Source organism: Oncorhynchus clarkii, chromosome 28, assembly GCF_045791955.1.
Source record: "Oncorhynchus clarkii lewisi isolate Uvic-CL-2024 chromosome 28, UVic_Ocla_1.0, whole genome shotgun sequence".
Classification (NCBI taxonomy): Eukaryota; Metazoa; Chordata; class Actinopteri; order Salmoniformes; family Salmonidae; genus Oncorhynchus; species Oncorhynchus clarkii.
In genome coordinates, this window is record NC_092174.1 from 13,194,180 (window position 1) to 13,209,901 (window position 15,722).

General features: G+C 42.3%; 1 protein-coding gene across 6 annotated transcripts in view; it reads left to right on the forward strand.

The window, feature by feature from the left end:
• Window positions 1-360: 360 nt before the first annotated feature.
• The window catches only part of LOC139387110 (rab effector MyRIP-like), a 54,132-nt gene continuing 38,770 nt past the window's right edge, over window positions 361-15,722 (forward strand). For 3 of the 6 annotated variants that reach the window (XM_071133124.1, XM_071133121.1, XM_071133122.1), the window contains exons 1-2: window positions 1,078-1,331; window positions 5,766-5,946. In XM_071133124.1, the coding sequence (XP_070989225.1) occupies window positions 1,253-1,331; window positions 5,766-5,946 (260 nt within the window). In that variant the 5' untranslated portion in view covers window positions 1,078-1,252. Of the gene's footprint in view, window positions 468-1,077; window positions 1,332-1,646; window positions 1,703-5,765; window positions 5,947-15,722 lie in introns of those variants that run through there. The other 3 variants (XM_071133125.1, XM_071133126.1, XM_071133123.1) reach the window with 2 other exon arrangements.

A 15,722-nucleotide genomic window follows, 5' to 3' on the forward strand; every position in this document is an offset into this window, starting at 1 on the left:
GTGTGATTCTGCGCTCTGATACCGAGTCTACTACAAGCATCAGAGATTAGAGACGTACCATGGAGCAGCAGAGGCCCCCAGTGAACTTTGCCCTCCCACACCACACCACACCACACCAAAGCCCTGGCAGCAGCCCCAGCTGGCTGGATCCTCATGTGACTGGGTTTCACATGAAGCAATCATTAGTCCAGCTTCATTCTCCAAAGAATCACTTTACCCACGCTCACTTTATCACGCTCCCTCAAAAAGCCTGGACTCAGATCTGTGTGACACTAATGACCATTCCCGTTGGCAAGACAGCACAAACAGATCTGGGACCAGGCTACAAAAAGCCTCCTTACCCCAGGAAACCTCACTGTGTGACTGTTCACTGTTCCAGCAGGAGCTTGCTTTTCTTTTCTGGGATATAGTCACAGGCTGTGGAGTTTCCTGGTTATTAGTTTGTATTTATTTCACCATCTCTTGCAGTTGAGTACCTGTTTTTCTCTCTCTTTTTTCATGCTGGGCTGATGCGTGTATAGAATGCATTGTTTTCTGGTTGGGTTCAGTAAGGGTGTGAGGAGCAAGGCTATCTGAATGGGAAAGGGATGCCAGGATAAAAACTTCAGTGAGCATTCAGTTGATCATGACTTACATTAAAATGTGATCAAATGTGCCCACGAACAAATTTGTATTTACAAGTGTATTATTTCATGGCATTTCAGGTTTAGTAGGCCGATGTGATTATGGAGTGTTAAACTTTGTTCCATGAAAAGTTAGCCTCAAATCCAGCTGCAGTTGCTCCTTAGAAATAGATGATGGAAGCTTAGAATATGATGACTTTATTCTCATTCAGTTAAAAACATTTCATGGAAAATGTATTGCTCAATTATATTCACTTTTGTCGATGAATGTAACTACTGTGGCATAGTCTTTGTGATATTACTGACGGGCTGTACAAATGAATTTACAGTTTAGCCTACTGTGCTGCGTTCATTCCAAACAGTAAAATAACGGTTTACATGTCGCGGTCTGATAGGCTCTTTCGCTAGCAGGTGTTTGCAACTTCAATTGCGCTTGTTAGTAGTCCAGATGCCGCCCTTTCCGTACTGTACAGAGACTGAAACATAGGTTACTAGCTTTATGCATGAGTTGCCTAAAAAGTCAGTCGAAATTCTGAAGAGTCTAACATGAAATGAGAATGAAATGGACTTGACTTACACGGATATGATCATGTAGGCTAGAGTGTTTCTGGTTTTTATAAATCGTGTTAATGCGCGCTGGCCAGAGACCGGGATTTGTTTACTGTACCGGTGTGGAACTGAGAAGAAGAAGCCTAGGGCACGGACCCGGTGAGTTACTTATTTGTCTATATTTTAATGTTTCGATATAAGCTACGTTATAAATGACAAATTAACATGTTATTATTACACCCCTTCAAAGTTATGGTAATACTATACTGAGGAAGCAGAATATCCTAATAGTAATAGCCAAATCATTAATATGAATTTGATTTCACTGTTCATCACTATCATCACAAGGTAGTGCTGGTATAATAACAAATTATTCACAAATGTACATTCAATCTCTCTCTCTATCTCTCTCTCCTCCTCCAAAAGAGATACTGAATGGATTAACCCGATTGTACAGATGCAGGCAATGTTTCCTGTTAACTCCAGGAAAATGGACTCCTGTGTACCTCCTCACATCAGCTCAACAGATTGTAAATCAGTAATCATGTAATCAATAATCAGTAATCAACTCTATTATGTCAGAGTTGGAGTGAGACATCAGCTTTTGGACTGCCTACACGCAGGCACACACACACACACACACACACACACACACACACACACACACACACACACACACACACACACACACACACACACACACACACACACACACCCTGTTGAATTTCTTCCGGGACTTCTGACATATGGTATTAGAGGTCTTCACTGGTCCACCTGAACCTGGATTTTCAGACCCGTCCCAGGACCTGCGCGAGTCCGGGTCCAATTTTTGAAACTTTTCCCCCGGGTCCGGGTCGGGTGTGTTTGATTGTCATCGGGTCTCAAGTCAACTACAGCTAATAGACCCGAATGGACCCGACCACAGCTCTGCATAGCCTATAGCATATTTATTTTACACTAATAAGGTGAATTTATTGATTTATAGAAGGCCTAGCCAACATATAAAACCTATTTGTTTACCAGAATGGCAACTTGGCTGATGTTATTTTTTTTTTGTCACTCGGGTCCAATCGGGTCTGGTCTAGACCCAGACCATTGTTGGTCTGGTTGTCGTTGGCTCCATTCGAGTTTGGGTCTGACTGTCCTGATTGTCCTCTAGTTCATATACAGTTAAACGTTGTTTGAAATGTTGCTCTGTGAGTCAGAATGAGAGAAAAGGAAACACTTGGGAAATGTAATTCAGGTCATGAGTACTAATTCTCCTTACAAAACGGCTTGATTGTTGTGGCTTAGCAGATTGAAATGTGTGTTCTCTCACCATGGGGGTTTAGGGGGCTGCTGTGCTGAGAGCAGTCCTAATCACCTGCTGTAGTTAGTGCCTTAATCAGGAGTTATTAACAAGCCAGTGATACGTGTCATACCTGGGTTCAAATACTATTTCAAATCATTTCAAATACTTTATCTAGGCTTGATTGACCTTGCCTGGTGCAATGGATCCAATACAACAGTTGAAAAAGTGCAAACCCAACCAATCTGGCACTTCAGGCAGGCTGAAGCAAATGCTAAAAGTATTTGAAGGTTTTCAAATTGTATTGAACCCAGGTCTGGGGGGGTATTTGGCTGCTCCTGAAGAGTCAGACAGCTCAAGGTGTTGTTCAATCTGAGAGTACAAGTGTCTAGCACAGTGTAGCCCAGCCAGGTTTTCCTTCAATCAGTCCCACTTGTAATCTTGTGCTCACTCTTGTTTTTCAGCACAGACCGTTAGTTGAGCTTTTCATTCATCATTGTTCATCTTAAATATTTAGCTTTGTGTTTCCCGCACACACAAAATACCAACCATGATTTGTCTTTTGTCGTCGAGGAAATGAAGGACTTGGAACCAATCTAGACAATGGTATCTTGATTTAAGAGAGAGTCAGAGCCTACAGTAATATTTCAATGTACGGATGATTAGGTTATATTCATTCACTCAAGTAAAGGCATCTCATTGCTGAGTGAAAAGGGACTAAATACAATTCAGTCTTCTGTAAAAGGAGATCATTTTTATAAAATTTTGTAAAGAAGTGTGCATTTCGGGAATGCTTATGGTTCTCCTACTGCATTGTTTGTACACAGGAAGACAAATGATGCTATGTAAGGATTGGATAGGAAGGTCTTTCTGCCCGACCTGCATACCAGAAAACTCACACACTGACAAAAGACTGCAGAGCCACCATGTATTCCTTCCTGGTGCATGCTCTATATTGTGAAATCAACACAGACACAGCATTTCATTAGACCTAAGAAGTAAAAAAGGTTTAATTTGTACAATTGAAGTCGGAAGTTTACATACACTTAGGTTGGAGTCATTAAAACTTGCTTTTCAACCACTCCACAAATGTCTTGTTAACTAACTATAGTTTTGGCAAGTCAGTTAGGACATCTACTTCGCGCATGACACAAGTCATTTTTTCCTACAATTGTTTACAGACAGATTATTTCACTTATAATTCACTGTATCACAATTCCAGTGGGTCAGATGTTTACATACACTAAGTTGACTGTGTCTTTAAACAGCTTGGAAAATTCCAGAAAATTATGTCATGGCTTTAGAAGCTTCTGATAGGCAAATTGACATCATTGGAGTCAATTGGAGGTGTACCCGTGGATATATTTCAAGGCCTACCTTCAAACTCAGTGCCTCTTTGCTTGACATCATGGGAAAATCAAAAGAAATCATCCAAGATCTCAGAAAAAAATTGTAGACCTCCACAAGTCTGGTTTATCCTTGGGAGCAATTTCCAAACGCCTGAACGTACCACGTTCATCTGTACAAACAATAGTACACACAAGTATAAACACCATGGGACCACGCAGCCGTCAAACCGCTCAGGAAGGAGACACATTCTGTTTCCTAGAGATGAACGAACTTTGGTGCGAACAGTGCAAATCAATCCCAGAACAGCAGCAAAGGACCTTATGAAGATGCTGGAGGTAACAAGTACAAAAGTATCTATATCCACAGTAAAACAAGTCCTATATCAACATACCCTGAAAGGCCGCTCAGCAAGGAAGAAGCCACTGCTCCAAAACCGCCATAAAAAAGCCAGACTACGGTTTGCATCTGCACATGGGGACAAAGATTGTACTTTTTGGAGAAATGTCCTCTGGTCTGATGAAACAGAAATAGAACTGTTTGGCCATATTGACCATCGTTATGTTTGGAGGGAAAAGGGGGAGGCTTGCAAGCCGAAGAACGCCATCCCAACCGTGAAGCATGGGGGGTGGCAGCATCATGTTGTGGTGGTGCTTTGCTGCAGGAGGAACTGATACACTTCACAAAATAGATGGCATCATGAGGAAGAAAACTGATGTGGATATATTGAAGCAACATCTCAAGGCATCAGTCAGGAAGTTAAAGCTTGGTTGCAAATGGGTCTTCCAAATGGACAATGACCCAAAGCATACTTTCAAAGTTGTGGCAAAATGGCAACAAAGTCAATGTATTGGAGTGGACATTACAAAGCCCTGACCTCAATCCTATGGAAAATGTCTTGGCAGAACTGAAAAAGCGTGTGCGAGCAAGGAGGCCTACAAACCTGACTCAGTTAAACCAGCTCTGTCAGGAGGATTAGGCCAAAATTCACCCAACCTATTGAGGGAGGCTTGTGGAAGGCTACACGAAACGTTTGACCCAAGTTAAACAATTTAAAGGCAATGCTACCAAATACTAATTGAGTGTATGTAAACGTCTGACCCACTGGGAATGTGATGAAAGAAATAAAAGCTGAAATAAATAGTTCTCTCTACTATTATTCTGACATTTCACATTCACTTCAACTGTATATTTGTTTTAGTTGAATCTTGATGTAGCTAGTTGTTAGTGATAGATACAGCAGTGCGGTGTGTGATACAGTCTTTGAAAAAAGGTGCAAAGTAGAACCATATATGGTTATTCGGTTTGTCCCCATGGGGACACTGCTGGATCACTCATACTCCCTTCAATTCACCTATTCTCTGCTTTATAAAATTACAGAAAATACTCATTTGAAAGACAGAAATCATGGCAAAACGTGTAATTGTCAGTACTGTAAATGTAAAGTGATTAAGGGAATACCAGATACATTCACAATATTTCCATATACATTTTAAAGCATTCTCACACATCTTTTTATATTTATCAGATTATTCAAACTCCTGATTTTAAAGTTGAAATACTTAGGTCAACACTAATGCTCAGGCACTATATAAAAGAAAGAAACATAGAATGCTCAAGGTTTTAGGTAGAACCCTTTGTCTTACAATGAACCGTTGTTTATCAAAAAGGGTTCTTCAGACAAAAACAGTTATTGGTGGAACCCTATTCCTCAGCAAATAACCCTTTTTTCTAAGTCTGCTCACTGAAAATTACTTTTGCTAAAGGAGGAGACGACACTGAGCATAGTTCTCTGTTGTGCTGTGTTGATCTACGTTAGGCACACACTTAAGACAAGCTTAACCCACTCAAATCCCAACCTTAACCATTAGAAGAAACAACCCAAACTGTCCTTATATCATAATCTAAGAGAAACGTCCCCCTTTGACCTTTTCCCAATGTCTGTCATCCACTTACAGTCTGTCCTGAGCTCAGTGGAGACAACAGATTGGGGCAGGGGGTTGGATTGACAGTGGTACCTGAGTCAGCCATGAGGCGGAAGCTGGACATGTCGGGACTGACGGACGATGAGGCAGAGCACGTTCTACAAGTGGTGCAGCGGGACATGAAGCTCCGGAAGAAAGAGGACGAGCGCCTCAGGTAAGTTTGGACCTTTGGACCATAGAGTTGGATGGAGGGCACACTTGCCACAAAGCCTGTTTTAGCATGGGTAGTGCCATTGAAGGCTTTCAATATTATAAAGTAATCAACTTGTTGGGACTTGCTACGGGTTATGGAGGATCACAGATTTCCATCTAGGTCAAATCAAATCACACTGTATTTGTCACATGCTTCGTAAACAACAGGTGTAGACAAACAGTAAAATGCTGATTCACTGGTCCTTCCCAACAACGCAGAGAGAAAAAAAAAATAATAATAGAGAGTGCAAATCTGTCATCAAGGCAAAGGGTGGCAATTTTGAAAAATCTCAAACATAACATATATTTTGATTTGTTTAACACTTTTCTGGTTACCACATGATTCCATATGTGTTATTTCATAGTTTGTATGTCTTCACTCTTATTCTACAATGTAGAAAATAGTACAAATAAAGAAAAACCCTTGAATGAGTAGGTTTGTCCAAACTTTTGACTGGAACTTTAGGTATGTACATATACTGTAGGTAGGGATAAAGTGACTGGGAAACAAGATAGATAATTGACAGTAACAGCAGCGTATGTAATGAGTCAAAAGAGTTAGTGCAAAAAGGGTCAATGCAGATAGTCCGGGTAGCTATTGGTTAACTATTTAACTAACTATTTAGCAGTCTTATGTCTTGGGGGTAGAAGCTCTTTAGGCTCCTGTTGGTTCCAGACTTGTTGTTTGCCGTGCGGTAGCAGAGAGAACAGTCTATGACATGGGTGGCTGGAGTCCAGGCATTGGATATCACAGGAGATTTCCCATCCTGCCTCTGGCCCACTGTGTCTCCAAAACAAGAGACAGGAAGAGCCTGCCCTTTCCTGTTTGACTATGACTCACCTCCTGCCTAAATCACCATGGAAACTGGTATACACCCAATCTCAAACCCCCAAGGGACCTGGGGAGATCTGAGAGGATTGGATGGGGATAATCAATATGGCCTATCAAGGGGGAAATAGAGTCATTACTGTACAGTACTATATTGCTTATACCCATCCAGTCATTACCAGTCCTTTCAGATTTGCATAACTAGGTAGGGGTGTATGAATTCAAATGACAGCTATTGAAGGTCCTTAGATACAAGCGTCAACACCACAGTGTGCGTTTGTGATAATTGGATACTAACTGAATGAAACTAAAAGGTGTCCTTGATTGGTTCTGAATACCCACAATCGCAATGAATTAAATGCATTAATGTACTGAGTTATGCTTGGTGAGGTAGTGAGCAGTGAGAAGCATTCTCACCTTTCCTTAGCCCTGCTGAGTGAGCCTTCAGAGGGTTAAAATAACATTAGAATGTCACCACTTCTGTCCAATCTCTCTATTATGCTCCAGAACCTTCAGGGAAAGTTCTCTCTCTCTCTCTCTCTCTCTCTCTCTCTCTCGTTCGCTCTCTCTCGCTAATGCATGCTTATGTACAGGGTGAGATTGTATCTCTTTCCCTGTTGAAAACCACAGTGAGTTATTCTGTCCTAATGGGCACAGAGTTGATCTAGCCTCGCAGAACCAGTCTGAGAGCTGTGTTAAAGTGGTGAGCTATCACGCAACCAGGCAACGAGGCAGTTGTCGATTTAGTGGTAACTGAAACATGGGGATTTGGCCAAGATTATTAGATTGTTTTGGACTGATCAAAGTCTTGGCCTGAATCTTTGGTGTCTGGCCAGCATTCACTCATGATCTATTGCAACATTCAGTGCAATAAGGTACGTGTCAACATTATGGAGATGTAGCTACCACGGAGGCTTGATCCACTTGACTAAGAGTAGTAGAGATGTGCTGGCTCTTACAACCTGGAATGTAGAAACCGCATAAGGAGTGTGTGCTCAGTCCTTGGAGACTCTAACTAGGCTTAGCTTAAGCTGAACCTTTTTTTCATTCCTCCTTGACTGATCTCGAGATAGTGGCAACTGACCAGAGGATGACCCGTTTGTAAAGACCAAGGCTTCACTTAGTTTATATCACAGCTGTACAACCTTCGCATAACCAGCATACTCTTGTTGGTGGTCTTCACCGCTCTATCTTCCAACCAGACGTTTGACCCTTCACCTCCCCAGTGATTAGGAAGTGAGTTTCGCTGCTGCTGCTGTGTTTGATTCTCGTAAACAGGGCAGGCGCTTACCATCAACTAATCTTGTTGTTTTCCATTTATGTCTGGATTTGTACAGTCAGGCTGGGGAGATTGGGCGAGCTTGATGGTGCAGTTTCTACACAGCATAACACACTGCTGGTTTTCTGAAGTGTGGCTTGATTGAATTTCAGCTGTATTCATCATCAGATTGATTATTATTCAGAATGTCCTCCTTGATTTAGAGGTAGTTTCAGAGATAAGACACTGGATGGTTTAGTTAGCGTCAGATCCTGTGATCCTGTTTTAATCAAATGCTGGTGATATACAGTACCAGTCACGCCCTGACCTTAGAGCTTTTTATGTCTCTATTTTGGTTTGGTCAGGGTGTGATTTGGGTGGGCATTCTATGTTCCTTTTTCTATGTTTTTGTATTTCTTTGTTTTGGCCGGGTATGGTTCTCAATCAGGGACAGCTGTCTATCGTTGTCTCTGATTGGGAACCATACTTAGCTTTTTCCCACAGGGTTTTTGTGGGTAGTTATCTTCTGTTTTGTGTTTCTGCACCTGACAGGACTGTTCCGGTTTCCGTTCATTCTCTGTGTTATTTTTGTTATTGAGTTGATTCAGTTGAATTAAAAGTATGCACATTTACAACGCTGCGCTTTGGTCCACACCTTCTTCAACAGACGATTGTTACAGTACCAGTCAAACGGTTGGACACACCTACTCATTCAAGGGTGTTTATATATATTGACTATTTTCTACATTGTAGAATAATAGTGAAGACATCAAAACTAGGAAATAACACATATGGAATCATGTAGTAACCAAACAAGTGTTAAATAATTAAAAATGTATTTTATATTTTAGAAACCTTCAAAGTAGCCACCCTTTGCCTTAATGACAGCTTTGTACACTTATACACCTGGCATTCTCACGACCAGATTCATGAGGAATGCTTTTCCAACAGTCTTGAAGGAGTTCCCACATATGCTGAGCACTTGTTGGCTGATTTTCCTCCACTCTGTGGTTCAACTCATCCCAAACCATCTCAATTTGGTTGAGGTCGGATGATTGTGGATGCCAGGTCATCTGATGCAGAACTCCATCAATTCTTGGTTAAATAGCCCTTATGCAACCTGGAGGTGTGTTTTGGGTAATTGTCCATTTGAAAAACAAATGATACTCCCACTAAGCTGATTATATCTCCCTCACTAACTTTAAGCATCAGCTGTCAGAGCAGCTACTGATCAATGCACCTGTACACAGGCCATCTGTAAATTGCCTACCCAACTAACTCAATCCCATATTGTTATTCTTTTGCTCTTTTGCACCCCAGTATCTCTACTTGCATATCATCATCTGCACAGCTAGTTAACGCTAATGAATTTATCCTCTGCAGCAGAGATAACTCTGGGTCTTCTTTTCCTGTGGCGGTCCTCATGACAACCAGTTTCACAAAGCACTTGATGGTTTTTGAGTCTGCACTTGAAGAAACTTTAAAAGTTCTTGAAATTTCCCTGATTAACTGACCTTCATGCAAGTAGCCTAGTGGTTAGAGTGTTGAACTAGTTACAGAAAGGCTGCAAGATCGAATCCCTAAGCTGATAAGGTAAAAATCTGTTGTTCTGCCCCTGAACAAGGCAGGTTAACCCACTGTTCCTAAACCGTCATTAAAAATAAGAATTTGTTCTTAACTGACTTGCCTAGTTAAATAAAGGTACAAAAGTAATGATGGACTGTTGTTTCTCTTTGCTTATTTGAGCTGTTCTTGCCATAATGTGGACATGGTCTTTTACCAAATAGGGATATCTTCTGTATACCCCCTAACTTGTCACAATACAACTGATTGGCTCAAATGCATTAAGAAGGAAATAATATTGAAATGCATTCCAGGTGACTACCTCATGAAGCTGGTTGAGAGAATGCCAAGAGCTGTCATCAAGGCAAATGGTGGCTACTTTGGTGACTACATGATTCCATATGTGTTATTTCATAGTTTTGATGTCTTCTCTATTATTCTACAATGTAGAAAATAGTAAAAAAATAAAGAAAACCCATGGAATGAGTAGGTGTGTCCAAACTTTTGACAGGTACTTTAGTTACTGTCTATTAATGACACAATGGCTTAATGACATTGAGCTATAATTTGTTAACTGCACACACACACACACACACACACACACACACACACACACACACACACACACACACACACACACACACACACACACACACACACACACACACACACACACACACAACCCTTTTCAGTTGTTATTACATCATGAGGCTAAACTCTCATTCCATGCAGCTAATGTACCTTGGCTAAGGCTTTCTCTCTCTCGCTCTACCCATCTGTCCCCAAGTGCTTGCTCTATGCATCCTGCTTTTCAATTTCTCCTTTGACATGCAGGAGCATCACACAATATCATATAGGGATGAGTGAGAGCCCGGAGGCACTGAAAGACACATCACACTCAGTGTGGTCTCAGAGATCCGAGTTAAGAGGGAGAAACTATATAAACTCAGCAAAAAAAGAAATGTCCTCTCACTGTCAACTGCGTTCATTTTCAGCAAACTTGTGTATATATTTGTATGAACATAACAGCATTCAACAACTGAGACATAAACTGAACAAGTTCCACAGACATGTAACTAACAGAAATTGAATAATGTGTCCCTGAACAAAGGGGGGGGGTCGAAATCAAAAGTAACCAGCTGCATCAAGTACTGCAGTGCATCTCCTCCTCATGGACTGCACCAGATTTGCCAGGTCTTCCGCCAAGGCACCTGCAAGTTCCTGGACATTTCTAGGGGGAATGGCCCTAGCCCTCAGATTCAACAGGTCCCAGACGTGCTCAATGGGATTGAGATCCGGGCTCTTCGCTGGCCATGGCAGAACACTGACATTCCTGTCTTGCAGGAAATTACGCACAGAACGAGCAGTATGGCTGGTGGCATTGTCATGCTGGAGGGTCATGTCAGGATGAGCCTGCAGGAAGGGTACTGCATGAAGGAGGAGGATGTCTTTCCTGTAACGCACAGTGTTGAGATTGCCTGCAATGACAACAAGCTCAGTCCGATGATGCTGTGACACACCACCCAAGACCATGACGGACCCTCCACCTCCAAATCAATCCCGCTCCAGGGTACAGGCCTCGCTGTAATGTCCATTCCTTCGACGATAAACGCGAATCCGACATTCACCCCTGGTGAGACAAAACCGCGACTCGTCAGTGAAGAGCACTTTTTGCCAGTCCTGTCTGGTCCAGCGACGGTGGGATTGTGCCCATAGGCGACATTGTTGCCGGTGATATCTGGTGAGGACCTGCCTTACAACAGGCCTACAAGCCCTCAGTTCAGCCTCTTTCAGCCTATTGCAGACAGTCTGAGCATTGATGGAGGGATTGTGCATTCCTGGTGTAACTCCGGCAGTTGTTGTTGCCATCCTGTACCTGTCCCGCAGGTGTGATGTTTGGATGTACCGATCCTGTGCAGGTGTTGTTACACCTCTACACATCTTAGGCGTCTCACAGTACGGACATTGCAATTTATTGCCCTGGCCACATCTGCAGTCCTCATGCCTCCTTGCAGATGAGCAGGGACCCTGGGCATCTTTTTGTTTTTGTTTTTCAGAGTCAGTAGAAAGGCCTCTTTAGTGTCCTAAGTTTTCATAACTGTGACCTTAATTGCCTACCGTCTGTAAGCTGTTAGTGTCTTAACGACCGTTCCACAGGTGCATGTTCATTAATTGTTTATGGTTCATTGAACAAGCATGGGGAACAGTGTTCAAACCCTTTTACGAATTATCTTTGAAAGACAGGGTCCTGAAAAAGTGACGTTTCTTTTTATGTTACCCAATACCACTGAGGTGTTGCCATTCTATTCTCACATTCCTGCAGTTCATACCCTGATGAAGACAGCTTGGCTCGAAACGTTGGTAATAAAAATGTTGCATCTGAGCTGCTAGAGTGTGCGGCTCTCTTTTATTTTCACATTCCTGCAGTACCTTGTAAAAGAGTGCCAACATGGTTGCCATGTTCTCAGAATATAAGATATTAATGTTCTAGACACGTTTCATGGGAACGTTGCAAGAACATTCATGTGTCCAGTTTTCTGAGAGTTCGGAGAATATTCATTCAACGTCCCACCAAACATACACAGAACATGGTTGCCATGTTCTCAAATGATAAGATATTAATGTTCTAGACACGTTTCATGAGAACGTTGCAAGAACATTCCTGTGTACCAGTCATTGGGATGGTCCCAAAGAAACATTCTATAAAAAAATATATTGTTTCATCATTATACATCACCCCTTGTTACTGTGGCTGAGCCCATCAAGGCTCTGATTGGTGAACCACCGATCCATTCACAGCTCTTTGTTTGTTGGCAAGGTTAGGGACACTCATACACACACAAACAATGCTTTTAACATACAGTGTTTTCAGCTTACATATTTGACACACATGATTACATTTTGCATGTTCATTTATAAAGTTATTATTATTCCACATGTCCACCCCTGGGATTTGAATTGTACACGCACATATCCCAACCAGAAGCCATGGATACCAGGCAACATCCGCATCAAGCTGAAGGCTAGAGCTGTCGCTTTCAAGGAGCGGGACACTAATCCGGACGTTTATAAGAAATCCCGCTACCCCCTCAGGTGAACCATCAAACATTCAAAGCGTGAATACAGGATTAAGATTGAATAATACTACACCGGCTCTGATGCTCGTCGGATGTGGCAGGGCTTGAAAACTATTGCGGACTACAAAAGGAAACCCAGCCGAGAGCTGCCCAATGACACGAGCCTACCAGGCGAGCTAAATGCCTTTTATGCTCGCTTCGAGGCAAGTAACACTGAAGCATGCATGAGAGCACCAGCTGCTCCGGACGACTGTGTGATAACATTCTCGGTAGTCGATGTGAGCAAGACCTTTAAAACAGGACAACATTTACAAAGCCGCAGAGCCAAACGGATTACCAGAGCCTGTACTCAAAGCATGCGCAGACCAACTGGCAAGTGTCTTCACTGACATTTTACCCTCTCTCTGACCGAGTCTGTAATACCTACATGTTTCAAGCAGACCACCATAGTCACTGTGCCCAAGGAAGCGAAGGTAACCTGCCTAAATGCTTACTGCCCCGTAGCAATCACGTTGGTAGCCATGAAGGGCTTTGAAAGGCTGGTCATGGCTCACATCAACAGCATCATCCCGGATACCCTAGATCCACTCCAATTCGCATACCGTCCCAACAGATCCACAGATGATGCAATCTCAATTGCACTCCACACTGCCCTTTCCCACCTGGACAAAAGGAACACCAATGCCAGAATACTGTTCATTGACTACAGCTCAGCGTTCAATACCATAGTGCCACAAAGCTCATCACTTAGCTAAAGACCCTGGGACTAAACACCTCCCTCTGCAACTGGTTTCTGAACTTTCTGAGCTGGCCTCCACAGGTGGTAAGGATAGTTAACAACACGTCTGCCATGCTGATCCTCAACACTGCGGCCCCTCAGGGGTGCGTGCTTAGTCCCCTCCTGTACTCCCTGTTCACCCACGACTGCATGGCAAAACATGACTCCAACACCATCATTACGTTTGCTGACGACACAACAGATTACAGACAACAATGAGACAGGCTATAGGGAGGAGGTCAGAGGCCTGGCAGTGTGGTGTTAGGACAACAACCTCTCCCTCAATGTGAGCAAGACAAAGGAGCTGATCATGGACCACAGGAAAAGGCGGGCCTAAAAGGCCCCCATTGAGATCGATGGGGCTGTAGTGGAGCGGGTCGAGAGTTTCAACTTCCTTGGTGTCCGCATCACCAACGAACTATCATGGTCCAAACACACCAAGACAGTCGTGAAGAGGGCATGACAACACCTTTTCCCCCTCAGGAGACTGAAATAATTTGGCCTGGGTCCCCAGATCCTAAAAAAGTTCTACATCTGCACCATTGAGAGTATCCTGAACGGTTGCATCACCGCCTGGTATGGTAACTGCTCAGCATCTGACCGTATGGCGCTACAGAGGGTAGTGCGTACGGCCCAGTACATCACTGTGGCTAAGCTTCCTGCCATCCAGGACTTATATACTAGGCAGTGTCAGAGAAAGGCCCAAAACATTGTCAGAGACTCCAGTCACCCAAATCATAAACTGTTCTTTCTGCTACCGCACGGCAAGCAGTACCAGAGCGCCAAATCTGGGACCAGAAGGCTCCTTAACAACTTCTAACCCCAAGCCATAAGACTGCTGAACAATGAATCAAATGGCCTCCCAGACTATTTACATTGACTAACCTGTTGACTCGGTACCAGTACCCCCTGTATATAGCGTCGTTATTTTTTTGTGTTCATTTTTTATTATTTTTTACTTTCGTTTATTTGGTAAAAATATTCTTAACTCTTTTTTGAACTGCATTGTTGGTTAAGGGCTTGTAAGTAAGCATTTCACGGCAAGGTCTACACCTGTTGTATTCGGGAGCATGTGACTAAAGAAGTTGGGTTTGATTTTATTACATTTATTTTGTCAGCTATCAGTTCATCACACTAGTCCCTCATCAATGAGTATGGTTACATGCACACAATAATGTGATTAATGTGGATAGTCTGATTAATATAATAGTTCAATTAAAATGTTTACATGCTTTGCAAGAAGAGTGATTCCCTAATAATACTGTTTACGTGGACACTTCTGAAATGAGGCTACCTGATGGCAGAAAAATCAAATCGCCAATCAAATATACGTTCTACCACGGCGAACGTTATTTTTGGGAAGCATATTTGATTCTGACTTCGAACATAAAGTTTGTATGTGAAAACTACTTCTAAGATGCATACATTCAGTTGTTCCAGACACACTTCACACACACTAAAGAGGGAGGCTTACTTGGCTGGTGCTAGCACATGCACAGATCAAGTACACCTCTGGAACACCAATTAAGGTGTTTACATGTCCTAATAATTAAAAAGATTGCTAAAAAAAACAGGTGTTTTAATCGGCATATTCTTACTTCCATTTTGACCATGCACCGATTAAGATAGGCAGAGTAAGGTAGTTCCTTTATTTCTTTAGGGATATGAATACCATGTATGTCCACTTCATCATCAGACCATTTTACTGGTAAACTACACGGTAATGTAAGTGTTGTATTTTTTTGCAACTTAATATGTAATATGGTATACTTATCCTAGGTGGGTTGTAATCCAGAGAGGTTAGAAACATGATCTAAATCATCTATGAGGCTGTGCAGGGATCCAGGTTGCAGATTTAAGAGGAAACTCAATTAAGTCGTCAGCATAAAACGACACCTTTGTTTTTAAGCCCTGGATTTCTAGCCCCTCTATATTATTGTTGGATTGGATTTTAACAGCTAACATTTTGATGGCCACAATAAATATATATGCAGACAGTGTAGAACCTTGTTTTTACTCCTTTTGACAGTTTAATACTTTCTGAGAAGTAGCCAATTTTTACTATTTTACACCTGGAGTTCTATACATAACTTTAACCTATTGTATAAGAGATTTACTGCATATATCAATTCTAGTCATACTTTATCAAAATTACTTTCTCATACCTTTTCAAAATCTTCCATGATGTCACGATCGTCATGGGAAGTAGACCAAAGCGCAGCGTGGTGAGCGT